This window comes from Xenopus laevis, chromosome 4L (genome assembly GCF_017654675.1).
Source record: "Xenopus laevis strain J_2021 chromosome 4L, Xenopus_laevis_v10.1, whole genome shotgun sequence".
Classification (NCBI taxonomy): domain Eukaryota; kingdom Metazoa; phylum Chordata; class Amphibia; order Anura; family Pipidae; genus Xenopus; species Xenopus laevis.
This window is the reverse complement of record NC_054377.1, coordinates 10,336,030-10,357,240: the sequence shown is the minus strand read 5'-3', so window position 1 is coordinate 10,357,240 and position 21,211 is coordinate 10,336,030. Positions and strand designations below refer to the sequence as shown.

The following is a 21,211-nucleotide window of genomic DNA, read 5'->3' as shown; positions in this document are numbered from 1 at the left end:
TTGTGTGGGGAGTTTACCGTATTTAGCACTAATGTCTTTGTGGTCTTTTAACTGTGGTGTGGGCGGGATCTGGGGTGGGGGGGTGCCCTGACAATTTGGGGATACCTGGCACAGGCTATGAGCAAACCTACAAAACCTTTAAAGCTCCATTGATTGGTTCTGTATGGCTAGCCTTCCCCCAGTCACATCACACAAAACTCTGGGGATTATAACACAATAGGAGGTCTATGGAAAGTATTAAAGAAGTTGTATGAAAGGTGACGTTGGGTCAGTTAGAGGTGCCCCTGATTTGCACTAGTGCCCAGTCTGTGTTATAAAACCTGGGCCACATTCTTAAAAAAACACCCAGTTACAGCTCACGTGTGAAAACCATTTAATAACAGGAAAATGCAAATTTCTTGTTTCTACAAACGTAATGCTTTTATTATGGAATGAAGACGTTTACACCCCTGACCAAAGTTTTGTAAGGCTGAATGGGCAGGTGGTGGGGCGTGGAGGCCTGTGAGCTGATAAGGGGGTAAGGTTGGGCGAGGTTAGAGCGAGTTCTGCCCAGAGTACAGCTGCCTTCACTTGTACATAAACAGCAGGTGGGGAGAGAGAGAGAGTGAATAGCAGAGATAAAGCTCCCAGGGCAGGTGTGTGGGTTCCTTCCTACAAACTCTATCAATCCTTATTATATAGCCCTGCTATTGTATATCCTTATTACTAGTGATTGTGAATTTATTCGCCAGGTACAAATTTGCGGTGAATTTCCGCGTTTCAGCGCCAGCGAATAAATTTGCAAATTTGCCCTGACAATTCGCCGGACGACGGCAACGGAGACAATTCAGACACTGGCGACAATAATCGAACGCCCATTGCCTTTAATCGCTACCGGCATCAACTTTGCGAAATCCGTGGCAAAGCGAAATGGGACAAATTCACCAATCACTACTTATTACAGTATATTGCATTACTGTATAGCCTTCTAATATACCCCTGCTCCATAGCCATAGTATATACCCCTACTGTATAGCTTTATTATACCCCTGTTCCATATCCATAGTATATACCCCTACTGTATAGCCTTATTATATACCCCTGCTCCATATCCATAGTATATAGCCCTACTGTATAGCTTTATTATATACCCCTGCTCCATATCCATAGTATATACCCCTACTGTATAGCCTTATTATATACCCTTGCTGCACATCCATAGTATATACTCCTACTGTATAGCTTTATTATATACCCCTGCTCCATATCCATAGTATATACCCCTACTGTATAGCCTTATTATACCCCTGCTGCATATTCTTATTATACAACCCTACTGTATATCCTTATTATTAGGGATGCAATGAATCCACTATTTTCGATTCGGCCAAACCCCCCAAATCCCTTGCAAAAGATTCGGCCGAATATCGAACTGAATCCGAATCATAATTTGCATAAGCAAATTAGGGGTGGAAAGGGGAAAACATTTTTTACTTCCTCTTTTTGCTTTCCCTGCCTGCCCCTAATTTCCATATGCAAATTAGGATTTGGATTCAGTTTGGCCAGGCAGGATTTGGCTGAATCTGAATCCCACTGAAAAAGGCCGAATCCTGGCCGAATCCCGAACTGAATCCTGGATTCTGTGCATTACTACTTATTATATACCCCTGCTGTATATCCTTATTATATACCCCTGCTCTTGTATAACCTTACTATATACCCCTGTTCTATATCCATATTATTTTCCCCTCCTGCATAGCCTTATTATTTACCCCCGCTGTATATTTATTATATACCCCTGCAGTATATCCTTTTAATACACAAGAGCTATGACATGCTTATAAATGGTGCTTAGCGATGTCATCGGTTACAATCGGAGCTTAGTGATGTCATTGCTGTCTCATGACTCACTGAAACTTGTGTATTATAATAAATAAAGTACCCCCTGTTGCAAAATATGAGGATATTAGAAGTCACCTCAGAGTTCCATGACCTGTATAAGCCTCTTTATATGGTCATGGAACTCCTCGGAAACTTATAATATTATATATATATATATATCCCACAGTGCCTGCACTCAATCCGAAGAATGAAGCCAGAGGTGCACAATCCAAAATAGAATAATATATGAACAATATATAATTTATATATACTATGAATATATTCATAGCTAAGCAAGAACAGGCCTGTACAAAATAATAAATCTCAGTGTCCTCATATCTTGCTGGGGGTATTATTAGGCAGGGTTGATTTGAGGGCGGTCAGTAAGTTATAGACATAAGTATCCTCACTATGTATAGGGCCCTGTTTCCACTGTTTAGACCCCCTAAAGTTTACCTTGAATTATTTCCATATAATTCTTTATACATTTGGGGCATAACATCTTCAGACAGTGAGTCATTTATATTCATTTAAAGAACTGAATTATATGCGCCAATTGCAAGAGACTTATATTTAATTGCGGTTGGCTTATGTTGTTCCAATATCACATTATTTGCCCCTTGGACAGTGGAAGTATTGATGGGGACAGTGCAGTTTTGTCTCCCTCTAGTGGTCATTTTGAGATATGATCCCATAAGTGCATCTATCCCAGGAGCCAGAGATCTGTACTAACAGCCAAGTGATTGGCTGTAGCTTTAAATGCACTCAGCACCTAATCACATTGTAAAAGTATAGGAACTTAATCTGGTTCTAGTTTCAATCTTAACGTTACACCCAAACCAAATGGATTTCCCCTGCCAACTATCACAAAGGCTACTAGTCTAGCCCACCTTGCCTTTTCTTATATCATTTTAAATATATGACTATCGCTCTAGGTAAGACTCATAGGATCTTCCTACCATTCCCAATAAATTCCCTAATACAGGGATGCCCAAATGGAGGCTCAATGACTGGATGTGGCCCTCCAAGACATTTTTAAGGCCCAATATCTACATAGACCTCTTTGTGTGTTTACCAGTAGGCTACAGTGTGATATCGGGGGGACGGGAGGAAAGTAGATTTGAGCCCTAATGGGGGATGTTCAAGGATCAAGTCCCCTTCCTTATTCATATAAATACAGCAAATTAATCCAACCAAAAAAAGTGGTTTTATTATTATTACACATAATTAAAGCTGGGAGTAGAATCTCTAAATACAGGATCAGGTTTTTACATATAAATCAATACACAAACCAACTGAATAAATGTAATTAAATATTTTTGAGGGATCCACGACTCTTCTCCGTTGACCTTTTAGTTCTTCTTTGGCACTGCAGAGAAATGAGATGTAAGAAAAAAATGAGGGTCTCGCTATGGCTTTTCCTAGAAAACTTTCCCCCTATAAATACCCAGTGGTATCCATTTTTAAATATACATGTCCTGGCAGCATAAATAGATGGGCTATTGTAGTAAAGGGTCTAGTGACCCATAGTACTGATAAGATCTTGGAAGTAATTCCAGTAGGCTCCGACTTGGTGGGCCTTACTGCACTTGCTCGCCCAGAACCTGATGGGTGGTTGGAGCAGTTTGTCCACAGGCAGATGTTGGCAATAGGTATGTGGCAGCAGAATAGGTTTCACGAGTTCAGTGGAAGAATGCTGGGAGTTGCAGTCCAGCAATAGGTTGAGAATCCCTGCTATGGAAGGTTTATGTCCCCTTTATAATTGCTTTAAATACAGACTCACCGAAAGAATAGTTTGCCTTGAAACCTCGGTTCTGCACTTGACGGTCGCTGCGGAACTGAAGGAGCAGGGAGTTGCCAGTGGAGACAATATTGGGGATGCTGGTGCAGTACCTTCCAATGAGAGGCGACGTAGACTTTGGGCCATCAAACACTTGCAAGGAGTCATATGAACAGCTCCGATGATATTCCAGGTAAAAGTCTGCCATGTTTAATGACACCTAGGAGACATGGACAGAGGATCAGTGCCTGGTACTGGGTGCAGCAAGGGGTGTTGGCTATTACATATTATAGGGAATGTAAACTCTTAATTACAGGATAAACTCCCATGAGTATCGGCAAACAGAGTTCCTTTGGTCCATTACGACCAAATCTCTTTATCGTGCTGGGTTACAACATAATAATAATATATTCTTTTTTTTTTTTTATCAACGATCTGTTATCAAACGTACCTGATATCCAGCTGGTGCCCAGATTATCCAGGAACAGTTGGTGTTTGGGGGATAATCAGAGGGGTAGTTTGGAGTGGAGAATTCTCCTGAGGGGCTGTAGAATGCTGATCCGCATTGCACTGAGATACAAAAAGCATGGGTGTTAAAAGGAAACTGGGTTCATTTGGGCACACGCCCCTCAATTGGATCATATTGGGGCCTATGGGAGAGGGTTGCATCAGTGTAGAATGTGGTCTTCATCCAACCAGACTTTCTTACCAGCCTGAGATACCTGGAAGTTTTTTGGACAGATATTGGTTGGGCATGCAGTTAGGGGGGCTTATACATGGACCAATATGGGTTGAGCGAGTGTATGACCACATTTGCACTCTAAATTACACCGGGCACAATTTTGCTGAAGTTCTTGGATGGAATGTTGCATTATGGGTAAAAAACCATGACAGTGAGACCCCAGTAATCACAGGGCCCCATAATACTAATTTAGCAGGGTTCTCTGCCCAAAGGGTGACACTTATTAGACAATTAGGCCACCTGGGCTCCCTTGATGGTGGGCTCATGAATACATGGTCACACGCCTGATTCATCAGCCATATATTACAAAACTTGTCCAATCTATCTGGAAAAGTCCAATCTATCTGGCTCGCAAGTACCCCTGGCTGGTGCAGTTTTCTGCTAACAGGAGCACTAGCCCCGAGTATCAGGTAAGTGATTACAATCCTTGGGGGGTGCCCTAATTGGACCATAGATTGGACCTTTTCCTTTAATCGTACCTTCTAAACTCTTAGGGCTCCCTCTGATGATGGCCCCGTTCCACAGCGGTATTACCTGTACTATAGGAAGCTTTGAATCCAGTGGCCGCAATGCTCCCATCACTGACAAATTCCAGCAGCATTAGATTACCAGTTGACACTATGGAAGGCAATTGACTTGTGCCACATGCTTTGGCCAATAACACCGGAGCTGATGGAGTGCCTCCATCATAGACTTTCAGGTAATCAGAGGCACAGCCTGTGGAGCTCTGCAAATCAAATGCCATGAACTGCATGAAAACCTGGAAAAATACGAAACAAAAATTAGTCAAACCAATAGTTGTGCTATTGTGTGTAGATATCAGACCCACAACTCTTTGCAGAAAATAGTGTTGCTGGAAATACTCTACCTGACCATCTGGGACCCGTATAAGCCATAAACATGTTCCATTATTGGGGTAAATGCCAGGGTAGTTCGATGACTTTAATGATCCAGTAGTATCAGACAGGACGTTACTGCAAGCACCTAGAGTATAAAGCAGATCTATTGATACATGCACCCACATCTGCTAGTCTGCACTGTGGTCTCTTTACTTGGTTTGAGAAATTGTTGACCATCTCCATCATGTGGTTCAAGAAACCCATAGGAGGAGGGTGATTTTGTGGTTGTGAAGACATTTTCTACACTGGTTCCGTCATTGTATTCCAAGGCCAACTCAATGTATAATACTCCAGAGCACATGGCTGGCTAAATACAGTGACAATTCTAGGAGGACCTTCAGTTGACCATGATCTCCCTTAGTGAGGTAGAGGTGACCCATCACTACCTAGAGAGTACTTGCTAGTGGCGGATAAAGGACATGTGAGGCCCCTAGGCTACACTTTCCACTGGGCCCCCTTCTAGGGTTGGACTTTATTTTGGCGCGGTACACGCAGCGTTTTTTTAAAAAAACCTGACCGTGTGTAAATATGCTAGCGGTTTCAAGCTTAGGCAATGGCACATGACGCTAGCATATTTATGCGGCGAAAAAAAAAAAAATTATTTCACTGTCTTCAGAAATTTTTTCACTGTCTGCAGGCTACAAAAATGATTTCACTGTCTGCAGAAATGATTTCACATGTCTGCAGGCTACAAAAATGATTTCACTGTCTGCAGAAATTATTTAACTGTCTGCAGGCTACAAAAATTATTGTCTGCATGCTGCAAATTTTCTCACTGTCTGCAGAAATGATTTCGCTGTCTGCAGAAATTATTTCACTGCTTGCAGGCTACAAAAATGATTTCACTGTCTGCAGAAATGATTTCACTCTCTGCAGGCTACAAAAATGATTTCACTGTCTGCAGAAATGATTTCACTGTCTGCAGGCAACAAAAATTATTGTCTGCATGCTGCAAATTTTCTCTGGCTGCAGTACAGCAAAAATGACTTCACAGACAGAGACTGTTTTAGGCGCAGGTTGGCTGTGCCTCTAGAGCTGTTGCTGGGCCCGGCGGGTGCCCCCTGCTGCTGGCTGACCCCCGCCTCACGGTAGCTTTTAATTTAAAAAAAAAATCTCTGCCCGGTGCCCACTGGCACTGACTGCTGCAGCCTGCAGGACCCTTGACCTGGGTACTGCTATCACCACTCTGGCTGGCCATGTGGCCCGTTGGGCCCCCCAACCCCGTGTCTTGCTTTCTAGCTAGGCTAGACAAGTTCCAGCACAGTGCAGCCAGTAATAGGCAACTTGAACTTGGGCTGCAGGTTCTTGGTAAAAAAAAAGGCAAGACTCAGAGGAGTGATGATGGTGAGTGAGAGTGACAGTGGAGTCACGAAGAAGACAGACAGTCAGACTGCTTGTCTGCTCTGCCTGCGTCTGGTGTGCGAGAGCGTGCCGCGCTCAACCCACTTAAGTAGCTGCGGGTTTTCGTCATCGCACACCAATGACGTCACTGGTGAGCACCGGCTCTTCCACATGAAGATTGTCAACCCGGCGAGTCTGTGCACTTGCACACTGTGACGCAGAGAGACGCTGGGAGCCAGAGTCCCAGCCAGCAAGCCTGGTGGGGGGGGGGGCCCGGACCCCGGTGAATTTTTTTTAAATGAAATTGAAAAAAAAATGTTTAAAATTTTTTTTAAAAAACCCATGGGCCCCTACCACTAGGGTAGCCTAGGCATTAATCCGCCCCTGGTACTTGCCTCCAACTAGACTGAGCCAAGTGGAGGGTGACTCTGAGTAGGTGAGGGCAGACTCAGTATTGACTGGGCTCAGTGGAAATCAAATGACTTCCAATAGGATCAATAGAGAAGAGGGAAGTAGAATAGAAACAAAAGAAGGAAGCATATGATAAGCAGGGTTCTACCATCCTATGATGAAATATTTGCGGTTCTGTGTTTATGATGTAGAACCTTACCACACTCATAAAGCTTGTTAATTTTAGAAATATCCAAGTTGCTGAGTCCGTATCTCTGCCCAATGGCCACTGTCGGGTCAGGTTTCGGCACAATTGTATTTAGGTTGCTTTGCTTAGCAAAAGCATTCCTAGAAAGAAGAAGTGGTTGTTATAGAGTAGCAGTAGCTTTGCCATCACACAATCATGACACTAGGGGGGTCCTCAAGCACAGGCCTCTTCTGCCTACCCCTAGAGCCTGACCCTGGGCATTGCTGCCTCTTAGTGGCAGTCTAAATCTATTGATTCCATTCTTCCACATAATATATTCTGCAACACTGAAATTACATGCTACCATATATTCACAAAGACATCAGCCTTCCCATAGGTTAATTGGGGCAATTTCTGACCACACACCTCTATCCTGCCCAGACCATGCCCCCTGCTCCTACTTTGCCAGGCCATAAATATAGCTGACGTCCAAAAATCCAGTAGGCTTGACAGGTCTGTACTCACCTTCCATAGTGCATAATAGAGGCGTAGTCATATTCCTGGCCAAGGTTATCTGTGTTGCGTTTATCAAAGTTTCCGATAGCCCCTGGGAAGCACAAAATCACACGTGAGTCTTAAATCTCATAGATACATATATCAGTTATTCATAGTTTGATCTGCCTTATGCAGTTTATGGGGTGCATTCAAGATCTTGGTCAGTCTGATACCTGGTAGGATGTTTTCTGTTATTATTTTGACATAATTATCTCGGTCAATCCTACTCTGCTCATGGTAGAACCCGAGAGCGTGGTTCAATTCATGCTGGGCTGTCCCTTTTGTAACACAACCGTTGCTGTCCAGTGAAAGTTCTTGGGCTCCAACGGTCTTCCCCACAGAGGACCAGCAGCTGGAGAGAAGTAAGATGGAGTCAGAGAGTTGCTGGAGACCAAGGGAGACAGTGGAAGAGCAATGGAGGATGATGACAGGGAGACGATATGTTAAAGGGTCCAAGCTCTACGTCAGGCTCTTGCCATTATCTTACATAAAGAGATTGTTGAGTTATGTTGGCTTCATGGCATGACACTGGAACCATACCTATTCTTAAAGTAACAGTGCTTGCTAAAATGAGTGTCATGTCATTCATCTTGCTATTATTTTATTAACACTATTAACATTAGTGTCATTAAAGCCCAAATGCCTTGGCATCACCACTACCAATACCAACTAGAAAACCAGAGCTCAAGGTACAGAGCTAATCATTGACAGTCTTTAATATATTACCCAGGACCATTTATAATCTTCACATAGTCAGGTTCCACAGTGCGCGGCACAAAGCGTACACAGGTGAGCAAAGCGAAATCCTGCATGGCATCAACAATAACCGACACTTCTGCGGCACCTGCGGGCAAGAACCGGGCAAGAACCAATCATGAAATCCATCATCTTTAGGGTAATATAGTGAATAAAGTACCCCTAATGTAAAATATAAGGATATTATAAGTCACGAGGAGTTTCATGACCATATAAAAGTACGAGGCCAAAGGCCGAGTGTTTTTATACAGGTCATGGAACTCCGAGGTAACTTCTAATATCCTCATATTTTCCAACAAGGGGTACTTTATTTATTGAAATGCACAAGTTTTAGTGAGTCATGTGACAAAAATGACATCAGAACTCACCATTTATACCTGATGACATCACCAGTCACCGTTTGTAAGGATATAATTTACTTAGATATTCATGGTTTTTGTGTATTATACAGTATATAGGTTATTTCACCTTTAAATTCTAATAGATACTGGCAGAAGTTAGAAGGAGTAGACCAATGTCAAGTTCTAATATGAAAGGTGGTGCTGGGAATACTCACTGAAGTTGGTAGAGATGGTGTATGGCACATTGACTATTCCATCACTATTCGCCTTCCACCTGCAGGTGTTCCCCTCGCAAATTTTGGCATTTCGACCAACACCTATAACTATGTCACCTTCACGCAGTAACATCTTCACATCTATATATGCCAGAAAGAAACCAACAATTAGACTCATACATATAAATGATAAAGATAGCTAGAACCTCAGCCATAAAGCAGGGCAGGACTGCTGCTTACAATGGGGATCAGATAGGATCTGTGCAGCCACTGGGACAGAATGCTCTGTTATACAGATAGCTAGAACCTCAGCCATAAAGCAGGGCAGGACTGCTGCTTACAATGGGGATCAGATAGGATCTGTGCAGCCACTGGGACAGAATGTTCTGTTATACAGATATCTAGAACCTCAGCCATAAAGCAGGGCAGGACTGCTGCTTACAATGGGGATCAGATAGGATCTGTGCAGCCACTGGGACAGAATGCTCTGTTATACAGATAGCTAGAACCTCAGCCATAAAGCAGGGCAGGACTGCTGCTTACAATGGGGATCAGATAGGATCTGTGCAGCCACTGGGACAGAATGTTCTGTTATACAGATAGCTAGAATCTCAGCTGCCATAAAGCAGGACAGGACTGCTGCTTACAATGGGGATCAGATATGATCTGTGCAGCCACTGGGACAGAATGTTCTGTTATACAGATAGCTAGAATCTCAGCTGCCATAAAGCAGGACAGGACTGCTGCTTACAATGGGGATCAGATAGGATCTGTGCAGCCACTGGGACAGAATGCTCTGTTATACAGATAGCTAGAATCTCAGCTGCCATAAAGCAGGGCAGGACTGCTGCTTACAATGGGGATCAGATAGGATCTGTGCAGCCACTGGGACAGAATGCTCTGTTATACAGATAGCTAGAACCTCAGCCATAAAGCAGGGCAGGACTGCTGCTTACAATGGGGATCAGATAGGATCTGTGCAGCCACTGGGACAGAATGTTCTGTTATACAGATAGCTAGAATCTCAGCTGCCATAAAGCAGGACAGGACTGCTGCTTACAATGGGGATCAGATAGGATCTGTGCAGCCACTGGGACAGAATGTTCTGTTATACAGATAGCTAGAATCTCAGCTGCCATAAAGCAGGGCAGGACTGCTGCTTCCAATGGTGATCAGATAGGATCTAGGCCTGAAAACCAAAAATTAGGCTTTTAAATAGGGATGCACCGAATCCAGGATTCTGTTCGGGACTCGGCAAGGATTCGGCCTTTTTCAGCAGGATTCGGATTCGGCCGAATCGAATCCGAATCCTTATTTGCTTATGCAAATTAGGGGCGGGGAGGGTAATCACGTCACCTTTGTCACATAACAAGGGAGTAAAAAATTTTTCCCCTTCCCACCCCTAATTTGCATGTGCAAATTAGGATTCAAATTCGGTTCGGTTTTCGGCCGAATCTTTCGCGAAGGATTCGGGGGTTTGTCCTAATCCAAAACTATTAGAATTACCAAGAGTGGCACCAGTGGGGTGCTGCTGCCTGAGGCGAGTTTCTCAATCACATTTGCACAACGCCCCTGGTCCAGGCCTGCAAGAAGGTATCAGTAAATTATGACTAAGCTATAACAGATATTTCTTGATATTGGTTGTTTCTGGGGGTGTCTCAATAAACCCTGTACCTTTGTTGGACTCTGCGATGAAACTGAAAACATCTTTAGGTTCTGGCTTGGCTTCTTCTGTATTAACAGCTAGAGGGAAAATAAAACAAGAGTTCAGTTAATTTCCATCTATTGCATTTGATTAAAGGGTAACTGTGCTCTCATACTTATCTGCTGAATTATATTCAGTACAGGGGAATACATATGCTGCCAAAGTTTTATGTTATCTCTTTAAACAGGCTATGAGCAAAGTTAGGGGGCTGTTTCTGCTGAATTGTGCTTAGTACAGGGGAATACCTATGCTGCCATAGTTTTATGGGATCTCTCTGTACAGACTATGAGCAAACTTAGGGGCTGTTCCTGCTGAATTGTGCTTAGTACAGGGAATACCTATGCTGCCATAGTTTTATGGGATCTCTCTGTACAGACTATGAGCAAACTTAGGGGCTGTTCCTGCTGAATTGTGCTTAGTACAGGGGAATACCTATACTGCCATAGTTTTATGGGATCTCTCTGTACAGACTATGAGCAAACTTAGGGGACTGTTCCTGCTGAATTGTGCTTAGTACAGAGGAATACCTATACTGCCATAGTTTTATGGGATCTCTCTGTACAGACTATGAGCAAACTTAGGGGACTGTTCCTGCTGAATTGTGCTTAGTACAGGGGAATACCTATACTGCCATAGTTTTATGGGATCTCTCTGTACAGACTATGAGCAAACTTAGGGGACTGTTCCTGCTGAATTGTGCTTAGTACAGGGGAATACCTATGTTGCATAGTCGTATGGCATTTAAGTTAAGATAAACCTCAGGGTCCTATCTATAGACAAGTAATTTACAGTCGTATTTGGCTGGTTAAACCCCAATGATGTGGGGACACATCACTTGACTGTGAGCCTGTGCTCCAACTTTGGCTCCTTACAATGAGATTATAACACAATGGGAGGTCAATGCAGAGTGATAAGGGAAAGGGTGCCAAATGAATACATTGCTGCCAGTGTTCAGCAGCCCTGTATTCATGAGAGGTAGGGAAAGGCACATAAGTGTTCTCTCTCTCACCCCCGACCCTCCCCAAACTTGCACATCATTCAGACTTGCCATTAAGGGAGCACAAGCAGGTGTCGGCTGCATCAGATCTATTTAAAAAAATAAAAACAAAAAGTAGATCTATACCAACCGTTTTTATTCATATTTTCAAAATAAATCTGAAAATAGAAGAAGAAAAATACTTTTTAGAAACTGAAAAACAGTTGGAAATATTCCGTGCAACCCTCCCTGTTGCCAAACTGCCCCCAATCTACCCAGTGAAAAGAAAGCTAATTCTCACCCAATATCTGGCATGGCCCATTGGCTGCTGCATGATATAGGACAATCCTGCCAAAACAGGGCCAGTTGGGAAGGATTTGGTGTGTTTTCAAACACAGTTTAGAGAGCTCAGAAGAGCTGCGCCAAAGCACCCAACACTGCCCCCAATCTGCAGGTGAATTGCTAGCGAGCGATTTACATGTGGGGGCAGTTTTGGTTTTATATAGTGTCCCATTTTTAGGTTGTATTGGAATTCACCTACAATATCAGATAATATCCCCCAGGAGCATTGTCTTTAAATGCTACTTACCTCCAAAGAAGCTCCAAAGCTGCATTGTACGAGCGATGTCACAATTAGACATGACGTCACAATATTCATCCTGCAGGAATCACAGCTCAACGCTCTCAGTGGATTTGTTTACTACCTTTTCTTTTTATTTGGATCTTTGTGCTCAGTCCAGACAGACAGAGTTTATATTGTGAATTTGGTCAGTCTGAGAGCCAATCAGCTTCAAGGCACATTGTAGCGAGCCCTCAGGGTGTATATGGGGGAACTAATAGAATCAGAGTTATTATTAGGTAGAGTCTGAATGAAGTGATACACTCATAGCAAATAGGCATGTAACACACATAGAAGACACATTACATTTAATGTAAAATTAAGTTACACGGGGAAGGGACAGGTGCCTCTAAAACCAAATTATGGGAGACCCATCTCCTTGCTGCATTATACTGAAAAGTCTCACTTACAAAAATGTAGATCTAAATTACACTCCTTTAATTCAGAATATGAATGTCCTTTGCAAGAAATGGATTAATAGTCCACAAAATTTAATGGGAAGAGTGGCATTATTTAAAATGCTAATTTTTCCAAAGATTATATATCCCATCCTTAACTTACCCTTATTGTTAAAACATTCTGATATTCAAAAGTTAGACCGTATTTTGAGTAATTTTCTTTGGCAGGATAAAAAACCAAAAATATCTATGAGAAATTCTAAATGTTCAGGAGGACTTAGGGGCCGATTCATGAAGCTCGAGTGAAGGATTCGAATTAAAAAAACTTCGAATTTCGAAGTGTTTTTTGGGCTACTTCGACCATCGAATGGGCTACTTCGACCTTCGACTACTACTTCGACTTCGTATCGAACGATTCGAACTAAAAATCGTTCGACTATTCGACCATTCGATAGTCGAAGTACTGTCTCTTTAAGAAAAACTTCGACCCCCTACTTCGGAAGCTAAAAGCTACCGAAGTCAATGTTAGCCTATGGGGAAGGTCCCCATAGGCTTGCCTGAGATTTTTTGATCGAAGGATATTCCTTCGATCGTTGTATTAAAATTGTTCGATTCGAAGGATTTAATTGTTCGATCGAACGAATAATCCTTCGATCGTTCGATCGTAGGATTAGCGCTAAATCGTTCGACTTCGATATTCGAAGTCGAACGATTTTAGTTCCTAGTCGAATATCGAGGGTTAATTAACCCTCGATATTCGACCCTTAGTAAATCTGCCCCTTATTGTTAAAACATTCTGATATTCAAAAGTTAGACCGTATTTTGAGTAATTTTCTTTGGCAGGATAAAAAACCAAAAATATCTATGAGAAATTCTAAATGTTCAGGAGGACTTAATGTTCCTAATTTTAGGAAATTTAATTTAGCATCAAATACTAGATACATCTTGGAGTGGTTATCTGGTAAGGAGAAATTTACTAATCTTGATCTTGAATTATTCTTAGATTCCAAAGAACATATAACAGCCTCTCTTCATAAAATCTGGTCTGAACAACATATTGATATTAATATATCTACAGAGATACGGTTATTACATGGAAGATTTTGTTTAAACAGAATAACTTAAACGTATAACATCTCGCCTTTTCTTTCCCCCTTTTTTTTTAAAAGGTTTTCCTAAAAAACAAAGAAATCAGTTTTCTTATAAATGGAGAAAATTTGGTATATCCCAAATTAGGCATATTGTAGATCCAGATACGGGCAATCCTTTTTCTTGGGAAGTAGTTAACAGGTTATATAACTTTTCAGAAAGAGACAGATTAATCTATTCACAAATTAGACAAGGGTTTTCATTAATTGGAAGCAGAACTAGGTCACAATTGAAAAATAATCCGTTCTACGATTCAATATTGCAATTATCTGATGACCCTGGCCTTAATAGTATTCCTTTGATATCATCGCATTTACTTAGTAAACTTTCCAAGGTTAATGATTAGTGATGGGCGAATTTGCGTCGTTTCGCTTCGCCGAAAAATTCGCGAAATTCGCAAAATGGCGAAAAATTCGCGAAACGGCGAAAAATTCTCGAAACGGCGCCGGCGTCTCGTTTTTGACGCCGGCACCTGTTTTTGACGCCGGCGCCTGTTTTTTCCACGCCGGCGCCCACTTTTTGCGCGAGTTTTCGAGGGCGTTTCGCGAATTTATTCGCCAGCGGCGAATCGCACAAATTCGCAGCGAATTCGCGCCTGGCGAATAAATTCGCCCATCACTATTAATGATCCATTTGTTAATTCATCAGCCAAATGGACTTCCTTTCTAGACTAGTATAACGTCTGGAGACCTTTTGAGCTCCTTCCAGAATTTTAGGAAACATGTAAATTCTGAGGGATGGAGAGATCAACATTATCGGTTTACTCATCTTGGATATGGAATACTATTCCAGAGCTCTATGGACTCTCAAAAGGTTTCCTATTTTCCTAAGTGTAGAGAGCAAAATGTTGATTTTTTTCATTATATATGGTCGTGCCCATTTATTAAACAGTTTTGGGACTATGTTACCTGCTTTATTAAAAAGTCTATTAGATATTGTATTAAATCCACATTTTGCTTTATTGGGTGTGAAAGACTCCTTTTTGGAGGCAAATAATATTTAATCAACAAATTTTCCAACTGAAATATTTGATTATTGCAGGTTAGTCCTGGCAGCTTCCCGGAAATCTATTTTCTTATGTTGGATTAGGGATGATTCTCCAAAGTTGAAAGATGTACTTTCATATTTATACAATTTGGGGCACATTTACAAAGCTCGAGTGAAGGATTCGAATTTCGAAGTGTTTTTTTGGCTACTTCGACCATCGAATGGGCTACTTCGACCTTCGACTACGACTTCGACTACGAATCGAACGGTTCGAACTAAAAATCGTTTGACTATTCGACCATTCGATAATCGAAGTACTGTCTCTTTAAGAAAAACTTCGACCCCCTAGTTCGGCAGCTAAAAGCTACCGAACTCAATGTTAGCCTATGGGGAAGGTCCCCATAGGCTTGCCTGTGTTTTTTTGATCGAAGGATATTCCTTCGATCGTTGTATTAAAATCCTTCGAATCGTTCGATTCGAAGGATTTAATCGTTCGATCGTTCGATCGTAGGATTAGCGCTAAATCGTTCGACTTCGATATTCGAAGTCGAACGATTTTAGTTCCAAGTCGAATATCGAGGGTTAATTAACCCTCGATATTCGACCCTTAGTAAATCTGCCCCTTTATGTATCCAAGAGGTCATTAGATATAGAGTGGATGAATTATCTCAGAGGAATAGGATTGAACTGTCGGGCTATTTATGATAGATAATTACAGTCACATAAACAGTAACCGAAATATAAAAATCAAAATTAAAATTTTCTGAAAAATTGTAATAGGAGGAAATCTTATTATAATATGCCCGATTAAGTTCAGTATTATCGAGTCTTCTCCAAGCTACTGATACAAAGAGTGAAAAATCATGGCAACAAATTAAAATAATGAATTTATTATAAATATATAACGTTATAAGAATAAAATCACAAAAAACTTCTTGATATAAGCTGACTATATAAATTCGGAGCAAAATTGAACACAATTGAAAACTATTAATTGCAATAAGTTGTGCAACATCTACATGGCATACATTTACTTTCAGCGAGGCTTAGTTATAATACACAGGCTATTTTATAAACAAAGCGGATATAAAAAATGATCGAATTTGTCTAGCCTCTCCAATGGATAATTACAAGAATAGCCCACATTATATTTGACTATAACAACTACACCATTGGAAAACAAAGGAAGGAATACGAAAATTGGGCCTGATCTATTAATGAAACTTTTATATTAACCAATTTCTTTCCTTATTAAGTTATACGCTTGGACATCGGAAAACATATATTAATAATATCTTGGGAAAAGTATGGACCCACAATAAACATGTGTCAATGGTTTGCAACTCCATTGAAGTTAGGGGCAGATATATGAAGGGTCGAATATCGAGGGTTAATCAACCCTCGATATTCGACTAGGAACTAAAATCGTTCGACTTCGAATATCGAAGTCGAACGATTTAGCGCAAATCCTGCGATCGAACGATTCGAAGGATTTTAATACAACGATCGAAGGAATATCCTTCGATCAAAAAATCTCAGGCAAGCCTATGGGGACCTTCCCCATAGGCTAACATTGACTTCGGTAGCTTTTAGCTGCCGAAGTAGGGGGTCGAAGTTTTTCTTAAAGAGACAGTACTTCGACTATCGAATGGTCGAATAGTCGAACGATTTTTAGTTCGAATCGTTCGATTCAAAGTCGAAGTAGTAGTCGAAGGTCGAAGTAGCCCATTCGATGGTCGAAGTAGCCCAAAAAACACTTCGAAATTCGAAGTTTTTTTAATTCGAATCCTTCACTCGAGCTTTGTAAATGTGCCCCTTAGTGTCTATTAGAGTCTGACTATATGATATATATATATATAGAATCAACAAATATCCAAGCGTATAGCTCAATGTGCTTTAATATAATTGAAATTTATAATTACCAAGTATAGGATTCTGTTGGCCTACGGTGTTATCCTTTCTATCCTTGCAGTTGTCTGATCTGGCAAAGTGCCTAGCAATAGCTTTAAGTATGAGATTGCGTGTGTGGGATCTGAATCCTATCTTCTAAAATTCTTGAGAGTTCTTCCCCAATTCTTTTCTTTTCCAGTTCTTAGTTCCTCTCCTGTTCTTAGTTCCTTTCTTTAATTCTTTTCCTCCATCTTCTTCTTAGTATCCCAGTGTCTCCTAATTTATCCCTCCTTTCTGTCTAAAACTCAACCCCTGGGATTAATCAATTAACCAATTGGAATTGAAGGGTAGTCTCCAAAAAGTTAAACTATCACCATTTAATCTAAATATTTTGTAAAATGTCAATCATTGACCCCTGGGCGTGATGTCCTACACTACCTGTAGATGGCACTATTGCCTCAAACATCGTGACCTAAAAATATCTAAAAAATACATAATAGCCTTTGACCTCCTTAGTCTGGTGTTAAACATTACTGTTGACATTGTCTGAAACTGAAACAATACTTTATGATTCCTTAATACCTTCAGTACACATACAATATACTTGTGAACACACTAACCATTCAAAATTGGTCTGTCCTTCATTAATTATTACCCTCTCAAACAGGTGTGCTCTATACTGTGGATAGTTTGTAAAATCCTTCAAGGTGTTCTCATCTTATTCACACAGACACCAAGGGGCAGATTTACTAAGGGTCGAATATCGAGGGTTAATTAACCCTCGACATTCGACCAGGAACTAAAATCGTTCGACTTCGAATATCGAAGTCGAACGATTTAGCGCAAATCCTGCGATCGAACGATCGAAGGATTATTCGTTCGATCAAAAAAACGCAGGCAAGCCTATGGGGACCTTCCCCATAGGCTAACATTGAGTTCGGTAGCTTTTAGCTGCCGAACTAGGGGGTCGAAGTTTTTCTTAAAGAGACAGTACTTCGACTATCGAATGGTCGAATAGTCGAACGATTTGTAGTTCGAATCATTCGATTCGTAGTCGAAGTCGTAGTCGAAGGTCGAAGTAGCCCATTCGATGGTCGAAGTAGCCCAAAAAACACTTCGAAATTCGAAGTTTTTTTAAATGTGCCCCCAAGGATTATACAACCTTTGAGATTTGCTTTAAGCACAAAGGCTATACACCTGTGTTAGGAGTCTGAGAAAACATCCTTTTCAGAACAGAAGTTTCTTACCAACTAAACATTCATTTATATAAAACAAAATATAACATTCATTACTCAACACTATGGGGCACATTTACAAAGCTCGAGTGAAGGATTCGAATTAAAAAAACTTCGAATTTCGAAGTGTTTTTTGGGCTACTTCGACCATCGAATGGGCTACTTCGACCTTCGACTACGACTATCGAACGATTCAAACTAAAAATCGTTCGACTATTCGACCATTCGATGATCGAAGTACTGTCTCTTTAAGAAAAACTTCGACCCCCTACTTCGGCAGCTAAAAGCTACCGAAGTCAATGTTAGCCTATGGGGAAGGTCCCCATAGGCTTGCCTGAGTTTTTTTGATCGAAGGATATTCCTTCGATCGTTGGATTAAAATCCTTTGAATCGTTCGATTCGAAGGATTTAATCGTTCGATCGTTCGATCGTAGGATTAGCGCTAAATCGTTCGACTTCGATATTGGAAGTCGAACGATTTTAGTTCCAAGTCGAATATCGAGGGTTAATTAACCCTCGATATTCGACCCTTAGTAAATCTGCCCCTTTATGTATCCAAGAGGTCATTAGATAAAAAACGGACGCCGGCGGTTTCGCAAATTTATTCTCCAGCGGCAAATCGCAGGAATACGCCGCGAATTCGCGCCTGGCTAATAAATTCGCCCATCACTACTCCCCACCCATGAATACAGTGCCACCTGCATTCAGCAGTGATGTATTCATGCTGAATCTCACCTGTTCCCATCTCCAAAGGCTTTTAGTATGACGTAGAAAGGGATATTCTGAGATCATTTGCAATTGGGTTTTCATTTTATTATTATTTGTGGTTTTTGAGTTATTTAGCTTTTTATTCAGCAGCTCTGCAGTTTTCAATTTCATCAATCCAGTTACGAGGGTCCAAATGCCCCTAGCAACCATGCATTGATTTAAATAATAGACTGATATATGAATAGGAGAGGCCTGAATAGAAAGAGGAGTAATAAAAGTAGCAATAACAATATGTTTGTAGCCTTACAGAGCATTTGTTTTTTTTAGATGGGGTCAGTGACCCCAACTTTGAAAGCTGGAGAGAGTCAGAAGAAAAAGGCAAATGATTAATGAAATGTAAAAAAGAAATAACGATGACCAATTGAAATGTGGCTTAGAATTTGCCATTCTATAATATACTAAAAGTTAGCTCAGGGTGAACCACCCTGTTAATAATAGGGAAGAAAGATTTTTTTTTTCCAGAAAAGGTAGCAACCCTAATCTCAGTGGTATAACTAGATATTATTGGGCCCCACGGCAACATTTTTTTCAGGCCGTGTTTTACCAATAAATATTGAAATTGTATATGAATTAGAGCCTCATGGTGCTCCTATAGCTCCTGGTGCCCCCTGCAGCCAAAGGGTCTGACCCCTGCCTAACCTACCTCTAATTTGGCTTTCTATAATTTCCACTCCCTAGCCGGCAAAATAAAACAGTGGTGGGGTCCTGCTCAGCGGGGGTCCTGCTCATCACCATCATACATTGCTGCTACTGTTCATCACTCCATCATCAACTCATCACCTAATTCCCCCCACGTCACCTCTCTGTAGTATGGGGTGTGGAATTGGGGGCAGAAGGCTTGCCTAGGGTTTTCTTTAGTTTTGGTCCAGCACTAAAAATGCCTTTAAAATGAGCACATCGTGGTGCACTTTAGTAGCTTTCTACTAACTATATAAGTCGAAATTATTACAAAGACATTTAGGTAATAAAGTTATAGAAAAGATTATTTGTGTTATTGTGACTGGAGGAATCCACATACACCTGCCATGATCCTGTATAATCCTGACTCCCCTTGTACAAGCCAAGCAGAACTAATCATATCAGGGACACACCGAAGGTGGATAATGGGACTCCTTTCAGCCCAGCCTGCAGGCAGAGACAGTGCAACAGGTGCAACTGGGCCCAATTCATAAATGGACCACTGAAGAGGTCCCAAATATATTTGCGGGCCGGGTTCAGGGGGAGAAGGAGCCTAAAGGCCATACATCTCCCCTAGATCTGTGAATAGCCCAGGGAGTTTAATAGACCTTCTCCAAAAAGTGCTTAAAAACTGTGGATGGCTCCATAATTAGTAAAAAAATAAATAAATAAATAAGCTCATAAAAATGTGGCTGTGCGCAGCCCCAGCACATTGACCGGAATATAGAAAATAAAAGAGCATGGATAAAAGAGCACGGTGCAAAGAAACGTGTCCAAGTGCACAAAAGTGCAAAAGTCTCAGACTGAAATCAGGCGCCCCACGTTTGCAATGCTTGGGTTGCTATCTCCATTCAGGGATGAAGTGTCTCTCTGACTTACCAGTAATGTGGTCCAACTCACACCAATTAAGCAATAAGCCCACTGCCCACCCAGACCAATTACTATCTAAGCAACAAGAAGCCCATTCCAGCCGAGAAACAGGGAACCCAAGCCAAGAAGCCAGTGGGTCAATAACAAAGGTCTATTGTGAATTTTTGGCCACTAAGACCAAACTCCAGACAGGACTCCCACTACAGCCCTGCGTTTGTGGGACACTTACTTATTCAATGTAAACCCAATTTCAATATAACCTGCTTCTGCTTGGTGTCCTGGGAAAATATACCCAGGGGGCCATGAATGAGCCACAGAGCTCTCTATCTGTGATTTTTGGTGCCTTCTTTGCTATTATGTTTGCCTCATACTTGGGACAGGAGGACACAGAAGAAGTATAAATCTAATGCTGGATATTCCCAGGCACCTCCCTTGCAATTGGACCGGCACAACATAATGGCGGTTATTATTATGTTAACATTGGTCACCCTTTTCATCCATGACTACACGCTGAAATGAGCCTTTTTTTACACGGGTGTTTTCCTTTTGGCCCCCAGTGGTGGAGGGTTTTCTTACTTGGAGGAGACAGGTCATTTTTACCATTCTTACTGTTAAAAAAAAAAGGGACTTAGGGGGAGTTTATGGCAAATACATGGGGAGGTTCTTCTACTGACAAGCACTGTCTTACTCATCAAGAAAAGTCACATCAAATATTAATTGCTTTCAATATCCAAAAGTGATCAATGGAAATTCCATTTTATCATTATACTTCTCTTTTTATTGTTACTGTAGTACAAGCGTAATGCAGAGAGAAAAGGTATAATTCCCATTTCAGTCAGCAGGACAGATCCTCTACGACTGATCTTTATC

The 21,211-nt window shown here is 41.4% G+C and overlaps 1 protein-coding gene across 2 annotated transcripts; it reads right to left on the bottom strand.

Annotated features, from left to right (window-relative positions):
- Positions 1-2,980: 2,980 nt before the first annotated feature.
- Positions 2,981-17,380, bottom strand: astl2g.L (astacin-like metallo-endopeptidase 2 gene g L homeolog). Of its 2 annotated transcripts, XM_018257357.2 has the most exons (14): positions 16,823-17,380; positions 12,337-12,580; positions 11,899-11,926; positions 10,741-10,809; positions 9,067-9,207; positions 8,481-8,598; positions 7,928-8,106; positions 7,725-7,806; positions 7,233-7,360; positions 5,251-5,366; positions 4,917-5,142; positions 4,092-4,210; positions 3,644-3,860; positions 2,981-3,229 (listed from the first exon to the last, which is right to left on the bottom strand). In XM_018257357.2, the coding sequence occupies exons 2-14, from the start codon at positions 12,403-12,405 to the stop codon at positions 3,213-3,215; spliced, it is 1,509 nt and encodes a 502-aa protein (XP_018112846.1). In that variant the 5' UTR covers positions 12,406-12,580; positions 16,823-17,380; the 3' UTR covers positions 2,981-3,212. The 2 variants fall into 2 exon arrangements, with proteins under 2 accessions (XP_018112846.1, XP_041445755.1); XM_041589821.1 differs by lacking the exon at positions 12,337-12,580.
- Positions 17,381-21,211: the final 3,831 nt, after the last annotated feature.